Source organism: Tachyglossus aculeatus, chromosome 16 (assembly GCF_015852505.1).
Source record: "Tachyglossus aculeatus isolate mTacAcu1 chromosome 16, mTacAcu1.pri, whole genome shotgun sequence".
Lineage (NCBI taxonomy): Eukaryota > Metazoa > Chordata > Mammalia > Monotremata > Tachyglossidae > Tachyglossus > Tachyglossus aculeatus.
Genome location: NC_052081.1, coordinates 5,161,942 through 5,175,445, shown reverse-complemented (window position 1 = coordinate 5,175,445; position 13,504 = coordinate 5,161,942). Strand labels below are relative to the sequence as shown.

At 47.8% G+C, this 13,504-nt stretch overlaps 1 protein-coding gene across 1 annotated transcript; it reads left to right on the top strand.

Annotated features, from left to right (window-relative positions):
- Positions 1 to 202: 202 nt before the first annotated feature.
- Positions 203 to 8,840, top strand: DPT (dermatopontin). The gene is made up of 4 exons (XM_038758154.1): positions 203 to 506; positions 2,474 to 2,599; positions 6,705 to 6,812; positions 7,973 to 8,840. Exons 1-4 carry the CDS (start codon positions 208 to 210, stop codon positions 8,037 to 8,039), a joined length of 600 nt encoding a protein of 199 aa, XP_038614082.1. The 5' UTR covers positions 203 to 207; the 3' UTR covers positions 8,040 to 8,840.
- Positions 8,841 to 13,504: the final 4,664 nt, after the last annotated feature.

Genomic DNA, 13,504 nt, shown 5'->3' with positions numbered 1-13,504 from the left:
TCCCGAGGGTGACCTAGGGGGTCCACCTTAAAAAGAACCGGCCGCGTGTTCGCTCGACGTCCCGGGCCCGCCGGCTTCCCGAGCGATGACACGCCACAGCTGGCCTGAGTCAAGGAACATCTGGAAGCCACATGGGGGGAGGGGACTCGGTAAAAGGCTCCTCCCGGCCCCGACGAGGGGACACTCCATGCCAGCGACCGAGGCAACATGGACCGCCTCGCCCTTCTCTCGGTCCTCCTCGCGGCCCTGGCCTTGGTGGCCCAGGGCCAGTATGAGAGCTACCGGGATTACCACGACTACTCGGACGAAGGGTGGGTCAACCTGAACCGGCAGGGCTTCAGCTTCCAGTGTCCGCAGGGCCAGGTGATCGTGGCCGTGAGGAGCATCTTCAACAAGAAGGAAGGCTCCGATCGCCAGTGGAACTACGCCTGCATGCCCACCCCTCACACCCTGGGAGAGCCAACCGAATGCTGGTGGGAGGAGATCAACCGGGCCGGGATGGAGTGGTGAGACCCGCATGGGCTGGGGGGCCGGCGGAGAGGGGGTGTCCCATAGTGGGGCACCATGGAGCTGGAGCATCTACCTGGTAGCCACAGGGAATTCCCTGTTTGCAAGTGATTAGTTATGAGGATGCTGGCAGGACAAGGTGGATCTGTGCCTGGAAAAAAGAACTAGGATCGCTAGTACCATAATTTTTATTAAACCCACGGTGAAGGAGTGGAGGCAGAGAATGGGGGACAGAGGAAGCGATTAGACCCCCGAGCTCAGTCTGGGCTTTCCTCTTATCCAGGTTGTCTCTTCTTTTTGTCAGTGGTATCGGTTAAGCGCTGACTATGTGTCAGTCATTCAATCGTACTTATTGAGCGCTTACTGTGCGCAGAGCACTGTACTGTTCTAAGTACTGGAGTATGTACAGCTACAGTCCCTGCCTCGCACTGAGCTCACTCCCAACTCCGTTATACTGTATTCTGCCAAGCTCTCAATAAAGTGCTCTGCACACAGTAAGCACTTGATAAATACCACTGATTGATTGATTACTTGAATGGGCTCCTCAGACACCTGTTCTCCCAAATTTGGGATTCTTTCCCATCTCGCTTCCCCAAAGCCCTCAATTTTCCTCTCCTTCCCCTCCGCCTTCTTCGCTCTGGGAGTTAATACTAAGCAGCTGGAAAAAGGCTGAAGTGGTATTTGATTATTAATCTCCCATGGTTGTTTGCATTTCCGTTCATGGGAAGCAGAGGAAGGAAAAACCAAGAGATTTCTCTGCAAAAAGGGTTTGGAGGGTAGTCAAAATGAGAAATAGTCCTCAGTGCCAGGCTCTGCAGGCATTTATTTTAGTCTCTTTCCCCTGCTAGTTTGAAAACTTCTTGAAGGCAAGAATCAGGTCTACTACCTTTATCGTACTCTCCCAAATGCTTAGTACAAGAATCCCCTCTAGACTGTAAACTCATTGTAGACAGAGAATGTTTTTGTTGATTGTTATATTGTATTCCCTCAAGCGCTTAGTACAGTATTCTGCACACAGTAAGCACTCGATAAATATGATTGACCACAAGGCTGGGCACTAAGCACTCAATAAATATTATTGCTTGATTGACTGGAAAATAATAATGATAATTACGGTATTGGTTAAGTGCTTACTATGTGCCAAGCAGAGTATTAAACACTGGGAAATATACAAGTTAATCACGTAGGAGAGAGAGTCCCTGTCCCACATGGGGCTCCTTGTGTAAGTAGGAGGGGGAACAGGTATTGAATCCCCATTTGACAGGTGAGGAAACTGAAGCCTGGAGAAGTGAAGTAACTTCCTCAAGGTGACCCAGCAGACAAGTGGCAAAGTCAGGATTAGAACCCAGGTCTTCTGACTCCCAGGTTGGTATTAGAAGAATGAACAGTGCGACTTGGGATATAATAGGACAAGTGCAAGGCTAAATAGAGGGGAGAGAGAGGTGACTGAGCGCATTGGGGTGGTCAGTCAATCGTATTTATCGAGTGATTAATGAGGACAGACCATTGTACTAAGCGCTTGGGGTAGTACAATAGAACAATAAGCAGACACACTCCCTGCCCACAGTGAGCTTACAGTCTGGGTGGAGAGAGGGAAAGAGACAGACATGAATTGAAAGAAAGAAATGACAGGTATGGACATAAGTGCTGTGGGTCTAGGAGCGGGGATGACAAAAGGGAAAAAGGTGGAAGAGTAGACACTTTTCTTCTTGGCTCCAGCATCCTCTGCTGGAATGGGGAATTTGCCCATTTACTCGCTGCTCTGTGCGGGCTTCCCCAGGGACCACAACCCCGTCATGTTTGGGAAGACCACCATGTCCAGTGCCGGGAGGAAGGGAGGCCTGCGGTAGGAGCTAACTAGATCGCCAGGGCCCACAGTCCCATCGTGTTTGGAAAGATCTCATTACTGGGATAGGAGGTAACGGGCCCGCCGGGGGCTGTGTTTTGTTGTCTGTGGCGGGCTCAGGTATCAGACGTGCTCCAACAACGGGCTGGTGGCCGGGTTCCAGAGCCGCTACTTCGAGTCAGTGTTGGATCGCGAGTGGCAGTTCTACTGCTGTCGTTATAGTAGGAGGTGTCCATACGCCTGTTGGTGAGTCTCGGGGGGCTGGAAGGCTGGGGAGTGCCTTCAGTCTTCAATCTGCACACTAACTTCACTACTTAACCACTCAGTTACCTCGTTCTTTTTCCTCCTAATTATGGTATTTTTTAAGCACTTACTGTGCGTCAAGCAGAGCACAGTAGAACAATAAGCAGACACACTCCCTGCCCACAATGAGCTTAAAGTCTGGGCGGGGAGAGGGGGAGAGACAGACATGAATAGAAAGAAAGGAATGACAGATACGGACATAAGTGGGGGCTGGGAGAAGCAGCCGTTTCCTCCCATTTCTCTGCTCCCAGGGACCGATTTCTCTCCAGCTTTTGGCCACTTCACCTCCTCTTGCCCTGGGGCCAGTTCATCTACCACACAAAGTCGTAAATGTGGCTTCCTAAGAACTTTCCAGTTTAAATATTTAATCCGACACTGAGTCCTTCTCAAAGCTTGGGGCAACTGATATCAGCCAGCCAAAGACCTCCCTGGTGACACTTTCTCCTGATGAAGTATCCCGCAGTGTTAGAAAAGACACAACCTTGGAAGTCTGTAGTTGAATAAGGCCCCGGAGGAGAGACTAAAACGGTGATGTAGAACCTGCTCTCAAGGAGCTTACAGTTAAGACCACAGATAATAATAATTATGGTATTTGTTAAGTGCTTACTATGTGCCAGGCACTGTACTAAGCGCTGGTTATCCAGTGATGGGTTAGGTAGCTATACCACAGAGGCACATAACTCCTTTCCCTTACTGAATTTGATTTTGATTCTCTGCTTCATAATCATAACAATGTTGGGGTGTTTTAATCAATCAATCGATGGTTTTTATCGATCACTTACTATGTGCAGAGCACTCTTCTAAGTGCTTGGGAGAGTACAATACAACAGAATTAGCAGACATGTTCCCTGCCCATAATGAGCTTTCAGTCTAAAGGTGGAGACAGACACTAATTCATTCAATTGTATTTATTAAGCGCTTACTGTATGCAAAGCATTAATATGAATAAATAATATATAATGGATACATCATAAATATTTTGTAATAAATATATCATAAATAAATATAAACAAATATGTTATATCAAATAATTTGTAATAAATAATATTATGAACTTAGGTGCTGAGCATTGGGATCGATACAAGATAATCAGAATGAACAGAGTCTCAGGCCTCCATCAGGCCCACAGTCCAAGAGGGAGGGAGAGTGGGTATTTTGTCTCTATTTTACAGATGAGGAAACTGCAAAATAGGAAAGTAATTGTGGTGCTCATTAAGTGCTTACTATGTACCAAGCATCGTACTAAGCGTTGGGGTAGATACAAGATAATTGGGTTGGTTACAGTCCCTGTCCCACAGAGGGCTCACAATCTTAATCCCCATTTTACAGATGAGGTAACTGAGGCCCAGAGAAATGAAGCGACTTACCCAAGGTCCCACAGCAGGCAAGTGGCAGGGCCGGGATTAGGACCCAGGTCCTTCTGACTCCCAGTCCCGGGCTCTATCCATTAGGCCACGCTGCAGGTAGACCCTGCTCAGATTCCTACAATGGCAAAGCCACTGTCTCCTCTGAGTTAGGCAGCGCTGTCGGAAAGGTCAGTAATGTCTCAGCCCGATGCCGGGAACTGCCAGAAAACACCTCCAGCCCTCCTTCGCTCAGAAGTGCCCTCCCCTCGCCTCTCCCAAGTGAGCGAGGGCCCGTTTATTTGTTTGGTGGGAGCTTAGATCCCTGGCGTTAATTTGGCCGGGATCATACATCACTGGAGGAGAGTGGTCTTGAGCTGTGCTTGGCGAGAAAGCAAATTCCTGAGAAATGCAGACATGTCCTCACTAAACAGTCCCATAGGACACAGTATGTTCACTTCTCCCAGCAGAAGGATTGGAAACACCCTCTCATTCTTCCCGAGCAGCCACGAGCCAGCGGAGCCTGTTTACAATAACTCCTCTCTCCCCACACACCAGAATGACCAGGGGCCTGGGGCCTCTGCTTTGGACCGATTGATGAGGCTGCTTTCTGTCTCTGGGATACTTTGGGGGCTGAGAACTCAGGACTTGGGAGAAAATATCCATTTCTTTCCGTCAATCAATCCATCGGATTTACTGAGTGTTTTCTGTGGGCAGAGCACTGTACTGAGCGCTTGGGAGAGTACAATGCAACAGAGATCATTCATTCAGTCAGTCGAATTTATTGAGCACTTATTGTGGGCAGAGCACTATACTAAAGCACCTGGGAGAGTACAATACAACAATTAACAGACACATTTCCTGCCCACAAAGAGCTTACAGTCTAGAGTTGCCAGACACAGTCCCTGCCCACAACGAGCTTACAGTCTACAGGAGGAGACAGAAATTAATGCATATAAATAAATACGGATATGGATGTAAGTGCTGTGGGGCTGAGGGAGGGGCAAATAAAGGATGAAAATCCAAGTGCAAAGGCAATGCAGAAGTGAGTAGAAAAAGAGGAAATGAGGGCATCTTCTCAGTCCACCAAGAACAAGACATTTCCCCATTGACTCAATTATTGTTTATAGTAATGGTGGTATTTAGGAAGCACTTACTATGTGATAAACACCGCAGTAGATACAAGAACAGCAGATCAGACACAGCAAAGACCTGGGAGTTGGAGGACCTGGGTTCTAATATTGGTGCCTTCAATTGGCTGCTGTGTGACCCTGGGCAAGTCACTTCACTCTTCTGTGCCTCCATTTCCTCAGTTGTAAAATGGGGATGAAATCCTCCTCCCTGCTACTTAGACTCTGAGGTCTGTGTGGAACAGGGACTGCATCTGACCTGATTATTCATGCATTCATTCAATTGTATTTATTGAGCACTGTACTAAGCTCTCGGAAGAGTACAGTGTAACAATCTGGTACCTACCCCACCGTTTAATGCATTTATTTTAATGTCTGCCTCCCCACTCTCTAGACTGTAAGCTCGTTGTGGGCAGGGAATGTGTTTATTTACTGTTGTATTGTGCTCTCCCAAGTGCTTAGTACAGTGCTCTGCACACAGTAAGCACTCAATAAATATGATTTGATTGAATTGAATGAACTTACATACTTATATTTACACTTACACAACTAGAGCTTAACCAGCACCATAAAAAGAAAAAGAAATCCCGTCACCTTCGACCCTCAGTGTCATTTCCAAATCCATCCTAGGGCCCAGTTGCTTCCCAAGTCCGGCTTCTGAGGCTCTTTTCCTTAGAAAGAGAAAGTCTCGCTGCCACTGGAAGCTGTGAAGCCACAACCCAGGGAGGTAGGAAGCTGGAACGATCCAAGATGAGCAGAGTCTGAATTTGGCGTGATCCCCCCGGCCCATCACGATCACTTCAGTGGAAACCCAAGCAGCTCCAGCCAGCTCTGGCCCGGCCTACGGCCTGTCAGGTCCAAGTCCAGAGGGGCAGAGTGAAACCAGGCCAAACGTCCTTCTACTTAAATCCTTGTCCTTGTGCTTTGCCATTTCCCCTACCTGTAATTTATTTTCATGTAGTAGTAATTGTATTTATTAAACGCTTCTTTTTAAAGGTATTTTTTAAGTGCCAACGATGTGCCAGGCACTCTAATAATAATGATGGCATTTATTAAGCGCTTACTATGTGCAAAGCACTGTTCTAAGCGCTGGAGGGGTTACAAGGTGATCAGGTTGTCCCACCAGGGGCTCAGAGTCTTAATCCCCATTGTACAGATGAGCTAACTGAGGCCCTGAGAAGTTAAGTGATTTACCCAAAGTCACACAGCTGACAAGTGGTAGAGCCGGGATTTGACCCCAAGAACTCTGACTCCAAAGCCCGGGCTCTTTCCACTGAGCCACGCTGCTGTAGGAAGCAGCGTGGTGTTGTGGATAGAATCTGGGCCTGGGAATTAGAAGGTCATGAGTAAGGCAGAGGGCAGGGATCTTGTCTGCTAATTCTGTTGCACTGCACTTTCCCAAGAGCTAAGTACTGAGCTCTCTACAATCACCCAGAAAGCACTCAATAAATACCACTGATTGATGGATTGACTTTGTTCCACGGATGTGGGCAGGGTTCACCCCACCTCTCTTCCTCCTTCCCCTCACAAATGGGCGGAGGGTTCTTTCACATTCTCCTCTGCTTCTTCCCCAAGGCTGACCACGGAATATCCCGGCCACTACGGAGAGGAGATGGACATGATCTCGTACAATTACGATTACTACATTCGAGGAGCCACGACCACATTCTCCGCTGTGGACAGGTGAGGCAGAGGTGCCCGTGGAGGGTGGGGAGCGGTGAACCTCTTTGGAGGTGCCGCTGTCTGCCTCAGTCGAGGCATTCTCCGGTTAATAAGAATAGTCATTGTGGTATTTGTTAAGCACTAGCTCGTTGTGGGCAGGAATATGTCTGTTTATTGTTGTCGTATCCTCTCCCAAGTGCTTAGTACAGTGCTCTGCACGTGGTAAGTGCTCAATAAATACAATTGAATGAATGAATGAATGACTGTGAGCCCCGTGTGGGACATGGACTGTGTCCAAGTGCTTAGTAAAGTTCTAAGCACTTAGTACAGTGCTCTGCACACAGTAAGCACTCAATAAATACTATTGAATGAATGAATGAATTAGCTTGAATCTACCCCAGCACTTAGTACAGTGCCTTAACAAATACCCTAAATACATTTTTAGAAAAATACAGCAGAATAGGATTAGAACCCTGGTCCTCTGACTCTCAAGCCTGGGCTCTTTCCACTAGGCCACACTGCATTCTTTCAATCAGTCAATCAATCAATCGTATTTATTGAGCGCTTACTGTGTGCAGAGCACTGTACTAAGCACTTGGGAAGTACAAGTTGGCAACATATAGAGACAGTCCCTACCTAAAAGTGGGCTCACAGTCTAGAAAGGGGAGACAGAGAACAAAACAAAACATATTAACTAAATAAAATAAATAGAATAGATATGTACAAGTAAAATAAATAAATAAATAGAGTAATAAATATGTACAAACATATATACAGGTGCTGTGGGGAAGGGAAGGAGGTAAGATGGGGGGAATGGAGAGGGGGATGAGGGGGAGAGGAATGAGGAGGCTCAGTCTGGGAAGGTTTCCTGGAGGAGGTGAGCTCTCAGTAGGGCCTTGAAGGGAGGAAGAGAGCTAGCTTGGCGGATGTGGGGAGGGAGGGCATTCCAGGCCAGGGGGATGACGTGGGCTGGGGGTTGATGGCGGGACAGGCGAGAATGAGGCCTAACGGTGAGGAGATATCCTCCGGTTCACTTACAGTGTTTCCCGTAGTGCTGTATGAACCTCCAGCGACTTGGCGCTCAGACTCCTGGGGAGCTTGGAAGGGACACCATTTTGGGCCCACACTCCTCTAGCCTCGCCTCGTTGACATGGGCCTCGGTGCCCTCTCTTTCCCTCCAGGGATCGCCAGTGGAAGTACATCATGTGCCGAATGACCGACTACAACTGTGAATTTGAAAACGTCTAGAGCAGCCGACCGGCCTGGGCCCGAAGGAGGGGGAGGTGGAGGGGACGGGCGAGGCGTGTCCATCGCCCTCCAGCTTTCTGAGAAGAGACCCCCTGCTTCATGCCCACCAGGGAGGATTTCCTTCAAGTCCACTCCCAACTTTTCAGATGCGCGTCCATCATAAAGATACTTCATTTGATCAGCGGCGGCGATGGCTTCCTCTCATATGTACCGTATGCATGAAAACTGCATACTCCCATGCATGAAGAAAACCCTTGTTTCCTGCAGCACCCGGTGTGGGCTTGCCACGGCTTTGCATGTAAACATGGATCGATGAGCGGGGCCCGAGGACCATGTTGATTAGACTGCTTTTATCTGATTCCTCCCCATCTAACCAAAGGCCATCTCCTCATCGAGTCGGTGATGGGGTTGCCCGGACCCTTGGGTGGGGAAGTGTTTCCACTGGTTCCTGAGTTGAAGCAGGGCATGCTGAGTATTAATGTCAGGGGTTATGGAGTGGGGGAAGGTGGAAGGATGATAAAGAGGTTAGAAGAGTGAGACAAATCTTGGAGGAGGGGCAGGAAATGGATTTTCTCTGGAAACAGATTAGAAAATCCCTGCCACTTGGAAGAATCTGGGGCATTTTAATGGGGGAATGTAGCCGTATAGTGATGTCTTGGTGGGTTTGGTTAGAAAGGGCTCAGTTTAGCATTGTCTGGCCAAAGAGAGATTGCTTAGGAAGAAAATCACTTCCATCACTCTAGACTGTAAGCTCCTTCTGGGCAGGGAACGTGTCTACCAACCCTGTTATATCATACTCTCCCAAGTGCTTAGTAAAGTGCTCTGCAAACAGTAAGTGCTCAATAAATACTATTAGAGTCTGTCTTCCCTGCTAGACTGTAAGTCCTTGTGGGCAGAGATCATATCTACCAACTCTATTATATTGTACTCTCCCAAGTGCTTAGTACAGTGCTCTGCCCACTGCAAGTGCTCAATAAATTCCATTGATTGATTTATTGATTGATCACCATTGCCCCACGGCACTTATTTACAGATCTTTATCCTCTGCCATTTCCCCTGTCTGAAATTTCACCAGTATACTGTAAGCTGCTTGTGAGCAGGGATCATAATAATAACAATAATTATAGTATTTAAGGACTTACTATGTACCAAGCACTGTTCTAAGCGCTGGGATAGATGCAAGGTAATCAGGTTGTCCCGTGTGGGGCTCACAGTCTTAATCCCCATTTTACAGATGAGGTAACTGAGGCTCAGAGAAGTGAAGTGACTTGCCTAAGGCCACACAGCAGACAAGTGGAGGGGCCAGGATTAGGACCCATGAGCTTCTGACCCCCAGGACCATTATGCCATCCTGCTTCCCATAGTAGCTCTATTGTGTTGCATGTTCCCCAAAGCTTAGTACAGTGCTCTGTACTAAGTGTTCAATACATACCACTGATTCATTGATTACAGTCTACTGTGTGCAGAGCACTGTACTAAGTATTCGAGATCAGACAATAGACTTAGAGGGCATGTTCACTGCTCTCGAGGATTTTACAGTCTTATAAGAGTACTAAGCACTTGGGAGCACACCACAATAGCTAGAGAGAGCATGTTCCCAGCCCTCAAGGGGCTTATAGTATACCAGGGGAGAGAAGTGGAGTCAAATCACCAAAATACCCTAGGTTAAAGGGAAACTAAACAGGCACAAATGATAAAAAAAAACCCAAGCAAGAAATTGATTGAATCGGTCACGAGTCAGGAGGCAGATGCCTCAGTTACCTCATCTGTAAAATGGGGATTAAGACTGTGAGCCCTGCGTGGGACAGGGATGGTGTCCAACCTGATTAGTTGGTATCCATCCCAGTGCTTAGTACAGTGCCTGGCACATAGTAAGCACTTAACAAATACCATAATTATTACTATATGTTCCTGAGCCTCCCAAGTGGCTGATGGGATGAGGGGAGGCTTGATCAGGAAGTTAGGGAACAACTCCATACCAATCCCACTGGGAGGGTTGAATGATGGGAGATGGAGAGAGAAGGGTGAGGGAAACCAGATCCTTCTGTCTCACACAGCTGGAGAAACTGAAGATGCCATAATAATAATAATAATAATAATAATAATAATAATAATAATAATAATAATAATTGTGATATTTGTTAAGTGCTTGCTATGTGCCAGGCACTACACTAAGCACTGGGGTGGATGAGGTCCAGAAAGGTTAAGTGACTTGTCTAAGGTCACTCAGCAGGGCAAGGGTGAAGCTGGGTTTAAATCCTGGGTCTCCTGACTCCCCACCCTGAACCCCTTCCAATAGACCACTCTGCCTCCTTTGCCTAAAACCCCCCAGACCACCATTTTTCTTGCTTTTCTCCTCCCTTCCAGCAGTTGGAATTCCTAGTCTGGTTGTTGTTCCCAAAAGGAAAGATTAATATTTCAGCAGGAACCCTGTGGCTCAGCACTGTAGTAGGGATGTGGCTTTCAGAGAGGAAGACAAGTTTTTTTGGGGGGTTTATGGTATTTGTTAAGTACTCACTATGTTCCAGGCACTAAACTAAGTGCTGGGTACATACAAGCTTATCAGGTTGGACACAGTGCCTGTCCCACGTGGTACTCACAGTCTTATTCCCCATTTTACAGATGAGGGAACTGAGTCTCAGAGAAGTGAAGTGACTTGTCCAAGATCACACAGCAGACAAATGGCAGCGCTGGGATTAGAACCCAGGTCCTTCTCAGGCCCCTGCTCTATCCACTAGGCCATGCAGCTTTCCACAGATTGACGGCCGATGGGCAGGAAGGACCAGCATAACAATAATAATAATAATAATAATAATGGTACTTGTTAAGTGCTTATTATGTGCCAAGCACTGCTCTAAGCACTGGGATAGATACATGTTAATCGGTAGGTCACCTTCCCTGTCCCACACTGGACTCACACTGTCAATACCAATTTTTTTACAGATGAGGTAGCTGAGGTCCAGAGAAGCGAAGTGATGTGACTTGCCCAAGATCACGCAGCATTCAAGTGGTGGAAGTGAGATTAGAACCCATGACCTTCCGATTCCCAGGCCCTGACTATATCTATTTCACTTTGCTACTTCTATAGCAGCAGCTCAAGATGGGGACAGAGGGCTCTGGGGGCCCCCTTAGGAAGGGGAGCCAAAGCCATGGCCTAGGTCACAGCACCCCTGAATGAGACACTGTCTGGAAAGCTGGAGATGGAGTCAGATCACAGGGAGGTGGATGAAGAGGCAGACAATATCCATATTATCCCCTGAGCCTCGCCACGGTCGGAGGTGGGGACTGGAAGCGGTGGGTGGGAGGATCCAGGAAGAGAGGAAGGGAGGATCCGTAAATAATAATAACATATATTTAACACTAACTCTTTGCTAAAGACTGGGCCAGACTGGGCCTTGTTCTTGTTCTACCCAGGACTCACAGTGAGAGGGAGGAGAGCGTTTTTTTTTTACCCTACTTAAAAGATGAGGAAATTGATGCACGGACAAATTAAGCCACTTCCCTGGGGTCACAAAATACAGTAATGGTGGAGCCGCAACTACAACAGGGATGCCAAATGCCCAGCTCTTCCACTGAGCTCTTTCCACTAGGCCGCACTGCCTCCCAGCTATTGGTATATAGTCAGTAGCAAAGGGATTGGTGGACCTGATCCAGGGGCCACCCCCAATTGCCTAAACTTTGTTTGGAAACAGCTGAGGTCGGCCTGGGAAATAGCCACTTGCCTCCCTCCATCCCCACCCCTATTCAGCCCTCATCCCCATCGCCATCTGGAATCAATCACCATTTTGTCCAAGTGAGCAGAAGTCCGACGTTCTGTCTACCAAAACTAGTTAGAGAGCGAGGGTGGCCTAGTGGATAAAGCCCACGCCTGGGAGTCATAAGGACTGCTGTGTGACCCCGGGTAAGTCGCTTCATTTCTCTGTGCCTCAGTTCCCTCATCTGTAAAATGGGGATTAAGGTGGTGAGGCTCATGTGGGATCTGGACTGTGTCCAACCTAGTTTGCTTGTATTGACCCCCAGCGCTCAGAACAGTAACTGGCCTGTAGTAAGCGCCTAGCGACCATTAAAAAAAAAGAAGTCACCCTCAAGACTCTGGAATCTTCTAGCAATCACTCCCTTCCTGGATGATGGAGGGGTAAGGGGGTGGGTGGGCAACTTTGAAAGTCAAATTCTCAACCTATCCACACTTTGTAGCCATTTGCAAGGAGTCTCCTGGAGTCCACGCCCCATTAAATATTGGCTGATTGACTGACCAATACCAGACCTCCAAGAACCAGATAAAAACTCTAGGGGATTCCAGTTATAAGCGCTCAATAAATACGATTGAGTGAGTGAGTGAGTTCTGGTAACAATGTGGTATCCTCCCTTCCTTAGGTGCTTAGTATTAATAGTAATGGTTTTTGTTAAGCACTTACTATGTGCCAAGGACTGAGGTAGATATACAATAAACAGGTCCCACATGGGGCTCAAAGTCTAAGTAGGAGGGAGAACAGGAATTGAATCCCCATTCTGCAGTTGAGGGAATGGAGATACGGAGAAATTAAGTGACTTGCCCAAAATCACACGCAGCAGGTATAGTGACAGAACCAGGATTAGAATTCAGGTCCTCTGACTCCGGGGCCCCTGCTCTTTCCACTAGGCCATGTTGCTTCTCCTCTAGCAGAGAGTACTACCTCCTACCACCCCTTAATCCATATCTTTAAACTTTATTACAATGTACTTCTCCACCTCTGTAATTTATTTTAGCAGCTGTTTACAATCCCTGCTTCATTGTAAACTCACTGAGAGCGGGGAGCATATATACTCAACTATCAGACTCCCCAAAATGTTCAGTACAGTGCTCTGCCCATAGTAGATTGTAAACTCTCTGGGGGGCCGGAATCATGTTCACTCACTCTATTGGACTCTCCTAAGCACTTAGTACAGTGCCCTGAACCCAACAGGTGCTCAGTCAATTCCGCTGATTGATTAATTTCCTTTCCCCGGGAAGAGAAGAGGAATCTTCAGAGATCCCAGTCATTCTCTCACCACCAGGCCAGAAACCTGCAGCCCAAGAGAGAACAGTTCAAGTCCCCATCTTGTCAGAACTGCCTATCGGCCCCTGCTCTGGGAAGGGCAAGAAACTGCCAGCGGGTGAGGTCTTTTCAACTTTTAGGATGTCAGAAAGGCCATGGCTCCGGCTGGTGAGTGGGATCTCACACTGGAGCTGGTCAGGGGAGTCCTGATCAGAAGTCTTTGCAGGAATGCGGCCCCTCCAGCAGTGATACCGACACCGTGTTCAGCTGGTCACCAGCACCAGCTGGTCAGCAGCGAGCTCAAAGTCGGTTCAGCTGAAAGTCAGTGCCCTGAAATGACCCACAGGAACCCAGACAGACCGACAGAAAGACGTACAACCAGCAGGTCCCCGAGAATGGTGAGAGTGGGTTTGGCGTCAACGGGAAGTTCGAGCTACATGTGAGAATGGA